The sequence below is a fragment of the Panulirus ornatus genome, chromosome 3 (genome assembly GCF_036320965.1).
Source record: "Panulirus ornatus isolate Po-2019 chromosome 3, ASM3632096v1, whole genome shotgun sequence".
NCBI lineage: Eukaryota > Metazoa > Arthropoda > Malacostraca > Decapoda > Palinuridae > Panulirus > Panulirus ornatus.
Window position 1 is genome coordinate 63,742,407 of NC_092226.1, and position 18,529 is coordinate 63,760,935.

An 18,529-nucleotide genomic window follows, 5' to 3' on the forward strand; every position below is an offset into this window, starting at 1 on the left:
ATCTCATCTCACTGGGTGTTATTATCTTCCATTACTTAGGTCTCCTTTCTATATTATCCTGTTTATCTCTTACTCTTTCCTCCCCTTTTTCTCTTCCTTTCACCTTTTCCATTTCCTCTTCCAGCACTTCCATCTTCCTCCCTGTCTGTTCCACGTCTGTTCCGTCTACCATTTCGGTCTGGCCACCACCACATGAGACATAGAATTGGGAGCAGAGTTACTGGTGACAGACAACGTGGTGGATATGTGAATAGACAGATAGATAGATACGTGGGTAGATATGATAGATAGACTGTGATAAATGTCAGGCAGATAGATGGATAGAAAGATAGACAAATATAGAGAGAGATAGATGATTAGATGCATAGGGTAGGTAGACGAGTGATAGATGACAGACGAGAGAGAGAGAGAGAGAGAGAGAGAGAGAGAGAGAGAGAGAGAGAGAGAGAGAGAGAGAGAGAGAGATTGATAGATTGGTGATAGATGAGAAACGAAGTGGATAGGCAGAGAGATAGACTGATGATTGAGAAGTAGAGAGAGAGAGAGAGAGAGAGAGAGAGAGAGAGAGAGAGAGAGAGAGAGAGAGAGAGAGAGAGAGAGAGGAACGAAGTGGATAGGCAGAGAGATAGACTGATGATTGAGAGAGAGAGAGAGAGAGAGAGAGAGAGAGAGAGAGAGAGAGAGAGAGAGAGAGAGAGAGAGAGAGAGAGAGAGAGACTGAGAGATGCTGTCCTCATCTGTCTTTCTTCCTCTGCCCTGGTGTACTGTGTGTGTGGGGGTCGTACACCACAGACACGACCAGCACGACCACAGAGAGCACCACGTCCCAGCTGAGGCCAGAGGATGGATGGCGGTCCCCCTCCAACCCCACCACTCCAACCACCCCATCCTCCAACACCCCTACCTCCGCCAAGATCACCAACCACAAAATCTCCAACAACGACCAGACGGACTCCATGGTCTCGAACAACAGCACCGTCGTCACCAACGACTCCTCATCCCCCTCCAACAAAAGCACGACAACAAATAACCTTAACAAAGTTAACAATAGCCGGAATGAGGTCATCTCCAACGACATCTCCAACACGACCACCACCTCCACCGCCAACACCACGCCCAATGGACCGAAGGTGGAGAAGCAGTGGGTGGACATCGTCACGGGTGAGTAAGTGGACGAGACTGAAGGCAACCCTCAGTCCATTTTCTAATTGACCTATAGTTTAAAATATCTGAAATTTATCTTCACTTGCAGACGCCCAGAGCCTCATGTCATCCTTCCTCCCCCCCTTTTACGCCTCACTTGGACTAACCCTTGTGTGTGTTGGGGTGTGTGTGTTTCTCTATGTCTCTCCCCCTCTCTAGTGCCTCTAATGATGGCGTACATCACCCGCTACATCTTCGGGACGGACAAGCTCAGACCTCAGGCCTTCGAAGTGAGGGGGATCAACGGAATAAGCACTGGCGTCGTCCACTGCCAAGACGCAGCCATGTTATCCCAGTGGATCAAACACATCACGAACAACATCATTGGACTCACAAACTTACAGGTGAGGACCCCTGTGTGTCTCTCCTTGTTGTATGATGTAGCTGTAGGTCAGGTCCTGTGTGTCTCTCCTTGTTGTATGATGTAGCTGTAGGTCAAGTCCTGTGTTGTATAATGTATCTGTAGGTCAGGTCCTGTGTTGTATAATGTATCTGTAGGTTAGGTCAGGTCCTGTGTGTCTCCTTGTTGTATGATGTATCTGTAGGTCAGGTCCTGTGTTTCTCTCCTTGTTGTATAATGTATCTGTAGGTCAGGTCCTGTGTGTCTCTCCTTGTTGTATGATGTATCTGTAGGTCAGGTCCTGTCCTTCTCCTTGTTGTATGATGTATCTGTAGGTCAGGTCCTGTGTGTCTCTCCTTGTTGTATGATGTATCTGTAGGTCAGGTCCTATGTCTCTCCATGTTGTATAATGTATCTGTGGGTCAGGTCCTGTGTGTCTCCTTGTTGTATAATGTATCTGTAGGTCAGGTCCTGTGTGTCTCCTTGTTGTATGATGTATCTGTAGGTCAGGTCCTGTGTGTGTCTCCTTGTTGTATGATGTATCTGTAGGTCAGGTCCTGTGTGTCTCTCCTTGTTGTATAATGTATCTTTGGGTCAGGTCCTGTGTGTGTCTCCTTGTTGTATAATGTATCTGTAGGTCAGGTCCTGTGTGTCTCTCCTTGTTGTATAATGTATCTGTAGGTCAGGTCCTGTGTGTCTCCTTGTTGTAAATGTATCTGTAGGTCAGGTCCTGTGTGTCTCCTTGTTGTAAATGTATCTGTAGGTCAGGTCCTGTGTGTCTCCTTGTTGTAAATGTATCTGTAGGTCAGGTCCTGTGTGTGTCTCCTTGTTGTATAATGTATCTGTAGGTCAGGTCCTGTGTGTCTCCTTGTTGTATAATGTACCTGTAGGTCAGGTCCTGTGTGTCTCCTTGTTGTATAATGTATCTGTAGGTCAGGTCCTGTGTCTCTCCTTGTTGTATAATGTATCTGTAGGTCAGGTCCTGTGTGTCTCCTTGTTGTATAATGTATCTGTAGGTCAGGTCCTGTGTGTCTCCTTGTTGTATAATGTATCTGTAGGTCAGGTCCTGTGTGTCTCCTTGTTGTATAATGTATCTGTAGGTCAGGTCCTGTGTGTCTCCTTGTTGTATAATGTATCTGTAGGTCAGGTCTTGTGTGTCTCCTTGTTGTATAATGTATCTGTAGGTCAGGTCCTGTGTGTCTCCTTGTTGTATAATGTATCTGTAGGTCAGATCCTGTGTCTCCTTGTTGTATAATGTATCTGTAGGTCAGGTCCTGTCCTTCTCTTTACTGTATAATGTTAGGGTCACCAACAACATTGTTGGCCTCACCAACATGCGGGTGAGATGTCTCCATACTGTATTGTGCAGTCACCAACAAAATCTTTGTATCACCAGCTTGCCTCACTAACATCACTGACCTGACCTTAGTAGTATACAGGGAAGGTCAGTGTTCCACTTTACCTCATAGCAAATAAAATCATACATTATCCTCACCATTGTACGCTGAAGCTATCTCTAAATTATAAGCCTCGTGTGTAATTAAGCTACAAATATAATGCTTAGATGAGTAAGTATACCCCGATAGGTTTGATAGAAGTTAGTATAAGATATATCCTAGTATACCCCCATAGGTATGATAGGTTATATAGAAGTTAGTTTAAAACATATCCACAATTGTTGCATCCGGGTTTATAGACATGCTATATTATATTTCTTATTCTCTGCTAGACAGTTCTTGATTACGTACGAAATCCCGTTTCTTACGACGGAAGTCGGCTCTGTAACGCCCCATTCTCCTTTACCAACACATAAAAGTTACATGTAAAGAGAGGCGCATCCATTCACGAGATCCCCTGGCTTACAGAGCCATACTATCTTATCGATAGTGGCTTAGGGACGTCGATCAATAGCCAGCCAGTACTAGTAAGCGAAGTTTTTATCGCCGAATTTTACGGTACGGTAGCTCGCGTGACCCACACTGTCAAGGATTATATAGACAGAAAGATGGACGGACAGACAGAAAACATGTTCACAGATGTACTCACAAACCAACAGTTGAGCTTAAGCGCCCGTAAGGGATAGTGCTAAGGTTGAATCATGAAGTCCTGCTAATGAAACGTGGGTAGGGGTGGCCGTAGACTTTCTCGTTGTGAAATATGGTTGGGTCGACCCGTAGACTGTTTCTGTAATAAGGAAAAATATGGGTTGTTTTGTCTATGTATTCTCTATAGCGTTAGAGATAATGGATCTTGATGTGGATGTACTTTTCTTTATATATATATATATATATATATATATATATATATATATATATATATATTTCACGATGAGTTAGTTAATTTTTTCTGCTGTTTTTGTCAGGTTTCGGTCGTGGAATATGGTGAATTTTGTGTTCTAGTGAAGTACAGCGAGGGTAGGAGATCCACAAATCGTACAAACAAACAGATAAACAAAACAAACACATGCACATGGTTTGAGATTTAGCTCCTGTAATGTTTCCATTTTCCTTTATGAAAATCTTTGTCTGATAACCTCACTCTTTAGACCCCGTTCAAGAAATCCATCCCTCCCAGAGAGAGTTTTTTCCCCTCCTACTAAACCTCCAAAGCCCCCTGCCGGTCACCACTCTCAAAGAACCCTCCAACGACCACCTCCCAAACTCTCTAACCCCTAAATCTTGGTCGATGAGTCAGTAGTAACCAAGAAAGATCTTCATGGCTTTTATCTACATCCATATTGCAACGAAAGACCACAGACTCCCATCCATACTTTTCTGAAATTTAGATTAATAAGCTCCTGTCTCTTCTTTTTTTTTTTTTCATTCTGCTCTTTTTAATAGACATCCTTAAAACAGTAAATTAATATTCCTACATGTTTTACAGACAGTGGATACAATGTCAGTTCTCACACATTCGTAAATTTTGAGCTTTGCTTGTGAAAGCCGAGTTTATAAAGTGCATTCATATTTGGTTGTTATTATGATTGTGAAATACAACTGGTAAATAAATGATCCTGTACACGTTTTCATTGTTTATAGGAGATATTGGTACATGGAATCATAACTTATAATGTTTGTCATTTCTAGGTTGATGAATTCGTGGTAATTTTTTGTTTGTTGTAGATACATAGAGGGTTTGGGAGTCGGGGATGTTAGTATTTACTACTTTTATAGAAAAATGAATTTTGGTAGTTCCATTGAAATTTTGTTTTTGGAAATAGCACTCTTAGGCCTTAGTATATATATATATATATATATATATATATATATATATATATATATATATATATATATATATATATATATATATATATATATATCATAAATTTTAGGGAGAATAAAAATATGTTCTGGAAGGAGGTAAATAAAGTGCGTAAGACAAGGGAGCAAATGGGAACTTCGGTGAAGGGCGCAATTGGGGAGGTGATAACAAGTAGTGGTGATGTGAGAAGGAGATGGAGTGAGTATTTTGAAGATTTGTTGAATGTGTTTGATGACAGAGTGGCAGATATAGGGTGTTTTGGTCGAGGTGGTGTGCAAAGTGAGAGGGTTAGGGAAAATGATTTGGTAAACAGAGAAGAGGTAGTGAAAGCTTTGCGGAAGATGAAAGCCGGCAAGGCAGCAGGTTTGGATGGTATTGCAGTGGAATTTATTAAAAAAGGGGGTGACTGTATTGTTGACTGGTTGGTAAGGTTATTTAATGTATGTATGACTCATGGTGAGGTGCCTGAGGATTGGCGGAATGCGTGCATAGTGCCATTGTACAAAGGCAAAGGGGATAAGAGTGAGTGCTCAGATTACAGAGGTATAAGTTTGTTGAGTATTCCTGGTAGATTATATGGGAGAGTATTGATTGAGAGGGTGAAGGCATGTACAGAGCATCAGATTGGGGAAGAGCAGTGTGGTTTCAGAAGTGGTAGAGGATGTGTGGATCAGGTGTTTGCTTTGAAGAATGTATGTGAGAAATACTTAGAAAAGCAAATGGATTTGTATGTAGCATTTATGGATCTGGAGAAGGCATACGATAGAGTTGATAGAGATGCTCTGTGGAAGGTATTAAGAATATATGGTGTGGGAGGAAAGTTGTTAGAAGCAGTGAAAAGTTTTTATCGAGGATGTAAGGCATGTGTACGTGTAGGAAGAGAGGAAAGTGATTGGTTCTCAGTGAATGTAGGTTTGCGGCAGGGGTGTGTGATGTCTCCATGGTTGTTTAATTTGTTTATGGATGGGGTTGTTAGGGAGGTGAATGCAAGAGTTTTGGAAAGAGGGGCAAGTATGAAGTCTGTTGGGGATGAGAGAGCTTGGGAAGTGAGTCAGTTGTTGTTCGCTGATGATACAGCGCTGGTGGCTGATTCATGTGAGAAACTGCAGAAGCTGGTGACTGAGTTTGGAAAAGTGTGTGGAAGAAGAAAGTTAAGAGTAAATGTGAATAAGAGCAAGGTTATTAGGTACAGTAGGGTTGAGGGTCAAGTCAATTGGGAGGTGAGTTTGAATGGAGAAAAACTGGAGGAAGTGAAGTGTTTTAGATATCTGGGAGTGGATCTGGCAGCGGATGGAACCATGGAAGCGGAAGTGGATCATAGGGTGGGGGAGGGGGCGAAAATCCTGGAAGCCTTGAAGAATGTGTGGAAGTCGGGAACATTATCTCGGAAAGCAAAAATGGGTATGTTTGAAGGAATATTGGTTCCAACAATGTTTTATGGTTGCGAGGCGTGGGCTATGGATAGAGTGGTGCGCAGGAGGATGGATGTGCTGGAAATGAGATGTTTGAGGACAATGTGTGGTGTGAGGTGGTTTGATCGAGTGAGTAACGTAAGGGTAAGAGAGATGTGTGGAAATAAAAAGAGCGTGGTTGAGAGAGCAGAAGAGGGTGTTTTGAAGTGGTTTGGGCACATGGAGAGGATGAGTGAGGAAAGATTGACCAAGAGGATATATGTGTCGGAGGTGGAGGGAACAAGGAGAAGAGGGAGACCAAATTGGAGGTGGAAAGATGGAGTGAAAAAGATTTTGTGTGATCGGGGCCTGAACATGCAGGAGGGTGAAAGGAGGGCAAGGAATAGAGTGAATTGGAGCGATGTGGTATACCAGGGTTGACGTGCTGTCAGTGGATTGAAGCAGGGCATGTGAAGCGTCTGGGGTAAACCATGGAAAGCTGTGTAGGTATGTATATTTGCGTGTGTGGACGTATGTATATACATGTGTATGGGGGGGGGGGGGGGTTGGGCCATTTCTTTCGTCTGTTTCCTTGCGCTACCTCGCAAACGCGGGAGACAGCGACAAAGTATAAAAAAAAAAAATATATATATATATATATATATATATATATATATATATATATATATATATATATATATATATATATTTCTTCTTTTTTCATACTATTCGCCATTTCCCGCATTAGCGAGGTTGCGTTAAGAACAGAGGACTGGACCTTTGAGGGAATATCCTTACCTGGCCGCCTTCTCTGTTCCTTCTTTTGGAAAATTAAAAAAAAAACCGAGAGGGGAGGATTTCCAGCTCCCCCGCTCCCTTCCCTTTTGGTCGCCTTCTACGACACGCAGGGAATACGTGGGAAGTATTCTTTCTCCCTTATCCCCAGGGATGATATATATATATATATATATATATATATATATATATATATATATATATATATATATATATATATATATATATATATATATATATGTATATATATATGTATATATATATATATATATATATATATATATATATATATATATATATATATATATATATATATATATATATATATTTATTATTTTATTATACTCTGTCGCTGTCTCCCGCGTTTGCGAGGTAGCGCAAGGAAACAGACGAAAGAAATGGCCCAACCCCCCCCCCCCCATACACATGTATATACATACGCCCACACACGCAAATATCCATACCTACACAGCTTTCCATGGTTTACCCCAGACGCTTCACATGCCTTGATTCAATCCACTGACAGCACGTCAACCCCGGTATACCACATCGCTCCAATTCACTCTATTCCTTGCCCTCCTTTCACCCTCCTGCATGTTCAGGCCCCGTTCACACAAAATCTTTTTCACTCCATCTTTCCACCTCCAATTTGGTCTCCCTCTTCTCCTTGTTCCCTCCACCTCCGACACATATATCCTCTTGGTCAATCTTTCCTCACTCATCCTCTCCATATGCCCAAACCACTTCAAAACACCCTCTTCTGCTCTCTCAACCACGCTCTTTTTATTTCCACACATCTCTCTTACCCTTACGTTGCTCACTCGATCAAACCACCTCACACCACACATTGTCCTCAAACATCTCATTTCCAGCACATCCATCCTCCTGCGCACAACTCTATCCATAGCCCACGCCTCGCAACCATACAACATTGTTGGAACCACTATTCCTTCAAACATACCCATTTTTGCTTTCCGAGATAATGTTCTCGACTTCCACACATTCTTCAAGGCCCCCAGGATTTTCGCCCCCTCCACCACCCTATGATCCACCTCCGCTTCCATGGTTCCATCCGCTGCCAGATCCACTCCCAGATATCTAAAACACTTCACTTCCTCCAGTTTTTCTCCATTCAAACTCACCTCCCAATTGACTTGACCCTCAACCCTACTGTACCTAATAACCTTGCTCTTATTCACATTTACTCTTAACTTTCTTCTTCCACACACTTTTCCAAACTCAGTCACCAGCTTCTGCAGTTTCTCACATGAATCAGCCACCAGCGCTGTATCATCAGCGAACAACAACTGACTCACTTCCCAAGCTCTCTCATCCCCAACAGACTTCATACTTGCCCCTCTTTCCAAAACTCTTGCATTTACCTCCCTAACAACCCCATCCATAAACAAATTAAACAACCATGGAGACATCACACACCCCTGCCGCAAACCTACATTCACTGAGAACCAATCACTTTCCTCTCTTCCTACACGTACACATGCCTTACATCCTCGATAAAAACTTTTCACTGCTTCTAACAACTTTCCTCCCACACCATATATTCTTAATACCTTCCACAGAGCATCTCTATCAACTCTATCATATATACATATATATATATATATATATATATATATATATATATATATATATATATATATATATATATATATATATATATATATATACTTATATATTATCCCTGGGGATAGGGGAGAAAGAATACTTCCCACGCATTACCTGCATATATATATATATATATATATATATATATATATATATATATATATATATATATATATATATATATATATATATATGTATATGTGTGTGTGTGTGTGTGTGTATGAGCGCGCGCGCGCGCAGTCAATAAAGCACTTGTGAAGGCTAAGTGGATATCACAAACAGGCGTTTAAGAGATATAGAATGAAAGAGTTGACTACGTTAATGGTCGGGATATATTCTGGGATGGATTTCACTTCATTCTACCCGTTGCTCTGGTCAGTGTTTCCCATTATCATTCGTATCGCCCTGTTATCTTTCGTGTCAGCCACTGAGGATTACTCTAGAGGCGTGTGTGTGTGTGTGTGTGTGTGTGTGTGTGTGAGGGGGGGGGAGGGATGGAAGACTATGGCTACGACTTACGTTAATTCGGACCCATAAATATGTATCGTTATCTGGGGATCTTACATGACTTACGCATTGTCCATACTGAAACACATATGTTATATTAATATATATATGTTCATTCAAATTGATTGATGTGGCGTCATGTATGTGTATTACGCTCATTTACGCATGTTAGCTTCATGGTGTTCAGCTAAGCTGATGCACGAAGCTTCTATACTAAGGGATCAAGTGAAAGTGGCTTTGCACTTTAATCTGTACCCCGGCCTAACATACGAAGAGATCGCTTATGTAAATTCCCCTCCGGATTACTTCCACTAGCACCAATCAGACCTTCCTGCTTGTGCTGGCTTTTTCATGCTGTTGCTTAAGCTTGAAACAGCCTACGTACTGTGCTGTTGCTTAAGCTTAAAACATGTTGCGTACTGTACTCTTGCTTAAGCTTAAAACATGTTACGTACTGTACTGTTGCTTAAGCTTAAAACATGTTACGTACTGGACTGTTGCTTAAGCTTAAAACATGTTACGTACTGTACTGTTGCTTAAGCTTAAAACATGTTACGTACTGTACTGTTGCTTAAGCTTAAAACATGTTACGTACTGTACTGTTGCTTAAGCTTAAAACATGTTGCGTACTGTACTCTTGCTTAAGCTTAAAACATGTTACGTACTGTACTGTTGCTTAAGCTTAAAACATGTTACGTACTGGACTGTTGCTTAAGCTTAAAACATGTTACGTACTGTACTGTTGCTTAAGCTTAAAACATGTTACGTACTGTGCTGTTGCTTAAGCTTAAAATATGTTACGTACTGTGCTCTTGTTTAAGCTTAAAACATGTTATATATTGTGCTGTTGCTTAAGCGTAAAACATGGTGCGTGCTGTGCTGTTGCGTAAGCTTAAAACATGTTACGTACTGTGCTGTTGCTTAAGCTTAAAACATGTTGCGTACTGTACTATTGCTTAAGCTTAAAACATGTTACGTACTGTACTGTTGCTTAAGCTTAAAACATGTTACGTACTGAGCTGTTGTTTAAGCTTAAAAAAGCTTACATTCTGTAGAATACTTTGAAAAAAACATCAAAAAAATTCTTCGTTCATGACATCAAAAAATTTCCTTTGAGCCGGACGGTACAACAATTACACACGAGGGTACGATATTTGGGAACGATGGCTCAGCATTTTGCCATTACCCATAAGAATGAGGTCAAAGGTCAGGTCATCATACCCAAGGATCGTATCGTCGTGATCAACATATCACCCTTCTCACGCGTACCATAGTAGTGGTACTGATACCATCCATAGCGTACCACATAAGAATGAGGTCAAAGGCCAGGTCATCATACCCAAGGATCGTACCGTCGTAATCAACGTATCACCCTTCTCACGCGTACCATAGTAGTGGTACTGGTACCATCCATAGCGTACCACTGCCCTATCGTGTACCACACTCCATAGGTAACCCACTGGATGCGGTCAAATCTCTCCAAGCTGGCGAGAAGTATTTGAAACTATGAGCCATTATCGCGTCTGTACCACTAGAATAAAGTGACTATGACCTACAAGACCCACTTAGGAAAGGTCTTGTAAAGTCTGGCATATTCCAAGAAATGTAATCTTAAGAATAAATAGGTAATCGTGCATCTGGTAGCGCAAACGCGGACTCTGGCAGGATTGGTGTCTTCCATTTGGTCCAAACTGTCGTACCGCATGTACGAACAGAGGATTTAGCAATCCTTCGTGTATATATATATATATATATATATATATATATATATATATATATATATATATATATATATATATATATATATATATGTAAAAGAAATGCAACAAAATATATAACTCAAACATTTGCTTGAGATCTCCATATGTCGTTGCTTCTTGCAAAATGGCTTTTCCAAATTATATTGAGCTTGAGATAGAATTACATGAGAAAGCTTTCCACACCTCCATGTACCTGACCCTCTGCGTATATGAAGGTTGGGACCAACTTGGGACCAAGTTGGGACCAAGTTGGGACCAAGTTGGGGCTTTGAAATGAAAGTGATTTTAAAGTGGTGTAGACAATATCACCAACTTAAACCTGTTTAGTTCCTACTTTCTAAACTTTTTCTTTTAAATGCTTTATGAAAACTTTTTTTCGCCAACTACTTTTTAAAGGATTTTACTCCTTTTTTTGTGTCTACTTGTCATACTTTTTTTTTTGTGTCTGTTGGTCAAAATCCAGCAAGGAAATCCTTGAAGATGCTAACTCACTGAAGTCTACAAAGTGAAGACTGAAATATGCTTGGTAAGGGCTTAGAGTATACTTGGTAAGGCCTAGAGTATACTTCGTGAGGACTTGAGTATACTTGGTGAGGCCTTAAGTATACTTCTTCAGGGCAAGATTATATTTGATTAGGATTAGAGTATACTTGGTGTTGCTTTACGTATACTTAGTGAGAGTTAGGGTATACCTGGCTAAGGCTAGAGTATATTTGTGCTGGGTAAAAGTATACTTTAGTGAGGACTAAAGTATACTTGGGCTTAAGTATACTTGAGGCCTTACATATACTTGGTTAGGGTTAGAGTATATCTATCCAGGGCTCGAGCATACTTGGTAAGGTCTAGGGTATACATAGGGAAGTCTAGAATATACATATTGAGAGCTAGAGTATATTTGGTAAGTGCTAGTGTATACATAGTGAAAAACTGAAATGATTTTCAATTTTACAGGCATAATTTCCCCTCTGTATTCTTGATTTCCTGCTGAAGTGTCCTTTCTTTACATATTCTCTCTCTCTCTCTCTCTCTCTCTCTCTCTCTCTCTCTCTCTCTCTCTCTCTCTCTCTCTCTCTCTCTCTCTCTCTCTCTCTCTCTCACCTCACAGCTGTACCTCCATCAGAGAGAACACCCTCTCCACTGCATCCATCCCTCCCTTCCTTCCTAGCTAACAACACCCTCAAGCAAACTGACTTTCCATCAGCTAACTTTTCCCTCCTCCATGTTTCTTCCATGTTCCAGATGAAGCTCTACAACTCCAGTTTCCCGGCGTCGGAACACGTGCTGTACATGGGCTGGGTCTGCGAGGGCGTCCTGAACCAGAACCTCCCGTGGCAGAACTGGAAGCCGAAGTTTATCGCCCTGAAAGGCACCGATATTTACATGTTCGATACCCCGCCGGTGAGTGACGGGTGAGGGAGGAGGGAAGAGAGGGTAGTGACCCGGGGGTTCCCAGCGCATGATATTGCTGGCGAACACACACACATATATATATATATATACACACACACACACACACACACACACACATATACACTCTCTCTCTCTCTCTCTCTCTCTCTCTCTCTCTCTCTCTCTCTAGGAGAGGGATTAGAATCGCAACTGAAACACATAGTCCTTAACTCTTATCCGTGATTAATCGTCTGGATATGATCTTAATCTGTCTAGGCAACAGGAAAGAATTACTTTCAGATGAGTGAATGTTATGAGAGTTGGCTCATTTAGGGATGAATGGTCCTTTTTTATTTTATATCATCACTTCAAGGTAAGGATGTTGTAATGATTTGATTATCAGACATTAACGCTGGGAATTATTTACAGTCTTCCCCTGGGATCTTTTCCGTAGGTATAAATCCTTTGGGATTCTATCCAGTAGGCCTGCGTCCCTGGGTCGATATCCCAAAGGGATTTTCCTCTTCGAGTTTGTATCCCCTTGGTGTTTATCCCCAGGGCTTTTATCCCCAGGTATTTTGTTATGGAACCATAGTGACTCCCCCAGCCTTCCTCATCTTTCCCGCCCCGGGATGTATCTTTCCCATGTGTCTTCCCTCTGTGCAACCTGTACCTTGTGTCTTTTAAAGTACCCAACTGTATCCAGTGAAGTAATAGTTCAGCCTACTGACAACACGTCGCCCTCATATACCACATCGATCCAATTCATTCTATCCATTGCACGCCTCTCAACCAGTCTCTTGAAGGCTCAGGCCCCGATATCCTAAAAAGCCTCTTTCACCGTATCATTTCAATTCCTTCTCGGTCTATTCCTTCCCCTAACATCCTCTGAGTTAAGTCTTTTCTTCGCTCATCCTCTCCAAATATCGGAACCCTATCCACACACCCGGATTAACCCTATGGGTCATAGTGGGCTTATTCTTACATCATTCTTGGACACTGCCATTCTTGACATGATCAATCAGCCTCACAGCCAATCCCAGTATTATCACGAGGCATTTCACATCCAACATATCCACCTCCTTCTTCCTCTCCTTTGCGTTGAAGGTCTAAAACTCACATCACAACAACATTCAAACAGACGCTTCTTAATGCACCCTTAGTCTCACATCACAACAACATTCAAACAGACGCTTCTTAATGCACCCTTAGTCCCACATCACAACAACATTCAAACAGACGCTCCTTAATGCACTCTTAGTCTCACATCACAACAACATTCAAACAGACGCTTCTTAATGCACCCTTAGTCTCACATCACAACAACATTCAAACAGACGCTTCTTAATGCACCCTTAGTCTCACATCACAACAACATTCAAACAGACGCTTCTTAATGCACCCTTAGTCTCACATCACAACAACATTCAAACAGACGCTTCTTAATGCACCCTTAGTCTCACATCACAACAACATTCAAACAGACGCTCCTTAATGCACTCTTAGTCCCACCTGCCACCCTGCGACTCCCTTCAACTCTCATGTTACCATCCGCCACCACGACCACTCCCAGGTGTCTAGAACACTCCACTTCCTCCAGGTCCTTCCCACTTATACTTTCATTCAAATTATCCTGTATTACTTCCCCTGACTTACCTCGGTAGCCTATTTGTGTTCAAGCTAACTCTAGACATTCTTCTCTCTTAGTCTCCCAGACTGTGTCAACAGGTTTGGGAGATTCTCTCTGGAGTCTGCTACCAGAACAGTGTCATCTGCAAACACCAGCTGACGCGCCTCCCATACCTCCCTCGCTTCCCATACCTCCCTCACCACATTTTCCCCAGCATATAGTCCACTCACCCCTCGTCCCAAGACTCCAGAGCTTACCTCCCTCACCACCGCGTCCATGAACAGGTTAAGCAGGCATCATGTCATCACAGAACCTTAAAGCAATGCAGCCCTTATTAGAATAATAATAACAGAAATAATTATGATAATAATGGTAATAGTAACAATAATGATAATCATAATTTTGATTGTAATAGCAATGATAATGATAATGATTATGAAATATATGTCCCAAAAGATATATATATATATAGATACGATGTAAATCATGTAGATGAGTTTTGCGACACATCTTACAAGATTTACGTCATGATATTAACATAATGATGAAGAGCCGTGTCCACAGGACCTTGACGCGAGTAAGGGCGGCTCTTACGTGGGATAGCGTTGAACCTTTGACCTATAATGCTTGTATTTTTGTGCCTGCAAATATCTGTGCTCGACATCACAGGCGATGCTCACAGCTCGCTCGCTCTCTCTCTCTCTCTCTCTCTCTCTCTCTCTCTCTCTCTCTCTCTCTCTCTCTCTCTCTCTCTCTCTCTCTCTCTCTCTCTCACACATCCTTCCGTAGGAGCTGACCGATGAAATTGGTACCTGGCATAGGTTAGGGTAAATAAATGAATATATAATAACGGTTTATTGGTTGTAAGCAGCCATTTGGCCGAAAATACACAGTTGAAGTATTACAAATATAACAGAACTGGGAGATCATGATAGTTATTAGGTATAGAATCGCACAAGATCTTAAAATTAGGGTGAGGTGAATATTTCCTGACTTTGTATGAGCACATGAGTGAGGTACATCTAGACTGGGAGGATGGCGGACATACAGGGATGTTTACAGAGTCAATGTTATGTTGCATACATTATGAGCTTGATTGAATGTTAAGTGATGAATAGTTACAATAATACAGCAGTTGACGAACCACATAGCCAGACTAAGAGGGAATTGAGCTCGTCGCTTGCATAGCCATGTACTTGTTCATGGATTGTTTATGTACTTCACAATGGTATGTATAGGACTTTTCTTATATCTGTATGTACGAGTTCTGATTGGAATAACTCAATTGTGGTAACGAATGGTGGTCCATGGAGGAGGAGCATTGGGGTTTAGGAGGTCTCTGTGGCGAGAATGTGTCAGCAGTTTGTTGCTAAACTGCCGCATTAGCTGCCAGTGTTGGTCGGAGATGAAGGACAGGTTCAGCGAAATGAGGGCCTCTTGGTAGGTGATGTGAGAAGGGCTTAGGGTGGTTCTGCATGCCATTTTCTACACTTTATCTGGTCCCTCTGTGTATCTGTTAGTGATGAGGGCCAGGCTGAGGAAGAGTAAGGGAGCTTCAGTAGAAAGAAGATGGTATATACATTCCTGAGCTCAAATGGTAGGACGCCTAGGAATTTCAGTAGGTGGAGGAGGTACAGATGGTATGAGGAAGATTTGATGATGGTGATGTCATGACTCTTCCAGTTTATACCGTCGTCCGTTGCGACACTAAGAACTTTCTGACTTCCCGAAGGACGTCAGGGCCCAGTGTGATGACAGGCTGTTTTCCGCCCCCAGTTTGTTGTACATCATCACAGCCTTAGTGTAGTTCCTAGTGACGTGGATAGCTGTGGTCCAATCCTGAAGGTTGTTGATGATGTGGTGAAGGGCACTGAAGTGAGGGTAATTGGTGTTGATGATGTGGTGAAAGGCACTGAAGTGAGGAGAGTTGGTGTTGATGATATGGTGAAGTGCACTGAAGTGAGGAGAGTTGGTGTTGATGATGTGGTGAAGGGCACTGAAGTGAGGAGAGTTGGTGTTGATGATGTGGTGAAGGGCACTGAGGTGAGGAGAGTTGGTGTTGATGATGTGGTGAAAGGCACTGAAGTGAGGAGAGTTGGTGTTCATGATATGGTGAAAGGCACTGAAGTGAGGAGAGTTGGTGTTCATGATATGGTGAAAGGCACTGAAGTGAGGAGAGTTGGTGTTGATGATGTGGTGAAGTGTACTGAAGTGAGGAAAGTTGGTGTTGATAGTGATGCCAAGAGTGGAATTGTCTACGTACTTCCAGTGGTGGTTTGTGGTCCTACAGGACGTCACTGATAAGGATGAGGAAGCAGAGCAGACCCAGCTTGGTGCCCTGTGGTGCACCAGATGTTAGGGATGGTGATGCTGACGTGGCTTCCATAAAGCGGACGGTGGGGTATCGCCCCTTTTCAGGAAGACCACAAGCCACGAGACGAGACACCTACTCCAGGTCCAGGCCAATAGCTTTCTTTATGATGATGTTATGGTTGACCAAGACGAAAGCCTTAGTGAGGTCTACAAACGTCTTACCACCTGAGGTCTTACGTTTCTCCAAGTTGCGGTAAACGAAGTCTAAGAGGCTGACAAGGCAGTGGATGGTGGAGGAAGACTTCATGTTTCCAAACTGCTGAGGGTCCACTGAATCAGCAGTGCCAGCCTAGACTCAGTCAAAAATATAGCTCTCACAAATTAGACTGGTGATTGCAGTGATGGTGGCAACAGATCGTAAGCTATTAAGAGACTCGGGGTTGATGGATTTAGGTAGCGGAGTGACACATGCTGTTCTCCAAGCTGTAGGACGTTTGAATTGTTAAAGTGAAGCATTGATTTTGGCGGTTAGCGATGTAGGTAATACATGGGGGAAAAAAAAAACCTTTGTATAGTTTCAATGGAAGATGTGTGGATATAGTTGAGCGTCTGGTTTTTGAAAATGCTGAAGGCGCATAGCTACTTTATATTCTTCTGTGGCCGGGGAAGACGGGGTTGGTAGTGATGCGAGGAGGGAGGCTGACGTCGAGTTGTGGTAATCGTTGGCAAATATTGGCAAAGTGGTTATTGATTTGGGAGCGAGGCATCCTCACTAGCCATCTGGTCTACACATGGGAAGAGGAAGACAACCATTTCTTGTCGCACCTAGTTAGATCGTATATCCTATATCATGCCACTGTCAGATGTTGGCCTGCAGTAAAGGCCGCACCTTGGTTGGATAATAACAGGCCTTCTTGGCGGCTCGTACTTCACATAGCACCTTCTTGCGAAGTTGCCTGTAGGGGTCATTATTGTAACTGTTGAGACGTTCGATTTCGCTGTGGCGTCAGTCGCCTGATGCGTTGGGTGATCCAGGGGGCGTCGGCCGGGTGTAGCCTTACCGTCTTCTGGAGAAAGAAGTGATGTTAAGCCTGGCTGCTGCTTCCAGTCCGGTGATGATGACGATGACGTGTTACCTACGAAGCGAAATTTCGCTTTGCTGAATCAGAAAGTGGCCGACAAGTGTTAGTGTTAACCCGCTTGTGTGGGGAGATGGTGGGTGGCTGGGACCACAACACTGATGAGTGGTGTGTGTGTGTGTGTGTGTGCATACGTAGGAGTTTTAAAAGATATGATATATATATATATATATATATATATATATATATATATATATATATATATATATATATATATATATATATATATATATATATATATACAAGGTTAAGGGACGGAGCAGCCCGAGTGTAGAATTCTCTTCCCGTAACACACAAAAAGTATTCACACCACACACACACATAAACACACACAATAACCCACCCTGATGCAATATCTCTTCGCATGTCCTTGAAGGTAGAGTCTCTCTCTCTCTCTCTCTCTCTCTCTCTCTCTCTCTCTCTCTCTCTCTCTCTCTCTCTCTCTCTCTCTCTCTCTCTCTCAGTATACGTCTCTTGTCCCACTATGATCCACCAGTCGTGTGTTGTGTTTCTCCTGTTTGGTTCGTCCTGAGCGATACATTGGTGGCCGCTCAGCGGGACGTTGTTGTTGTGAACCGTGGAGGCTGGCTGGTCACGATGCTGAGCTGACACCGTAAAGATGAGATGAATGTGTAGATACAGTAGCGAGCGAGCGACCTCAGAGCGAATGTTCACACAGGGGAAGTTCCGTGAACTGAACGTTCCATCTCACACTATCCATATAAACAAAGGATGATTAGAAGGGAAGATTAGAACGAGACGAATATAGATCAATGAAGAAAAAGGAGAGACTTATAAAATGTATAAAGGGAAGGAGAGAAGCCATGATAGAAAGCAAACATTGAGGGCAAAGTCGAGCGAAACTACTAAATGTTAGAGATCAATATAGTGTGTTTAAGGTCCTGGAACATGTCGTGTTTGAGGAAGACGAGTTCCCTCACACCACACACACACAAAATCTACAGAGCTTTAATGATAATTAATAGTTTGAAACACTCAACACCGACCTCGGCTCGAGGGTCATGCATCCCTCTCCCCTGGAGTATGTCACCTGACCGTGGGCCTTTCTCGGGGGCTGTATACAAGAGGCCAGAAAATGTTCACAGGGTCGTAATTCCCACTAACTCAGCAAGCGCTTGAGGCGGTAAGGTCTATTAGGGAAAGTTTATGTACAC

At 42.4% G+C, this 18,529-nt stretch overlaps 1 protein-coding gene across 4 annotated transcripts in view; it reads left to right on the forward strand.

Moving 5' to 3' along the window:
* Positions 1-18,529, forward strand: part of Syn2 (Syntrophin-like 2) — a 946,823-nt gene that overhangs the window by 909,966 nt on the left and 18,328 nt on the right. For all 4 annotated transcript variants that reach the window (XM_071688033.1, XM_071688064.1, XM_071688042.1 and 1 more), the window contains 3 exons: positions 793-1,161; positions 1,363-1,547; positions 12,123-12,281. In XM_071688033.1, coding sequence (XP_071544134.1) covers positions 793-1,161; positions 1,363-1,547; positions 12,123-12,281 — 713 coding nt within the window. The remainder of the gene's footprint in view (positions 1-792; positions 1,162-1,362; positions 1,548-12,122; positions 12,282-18,529) is intronic.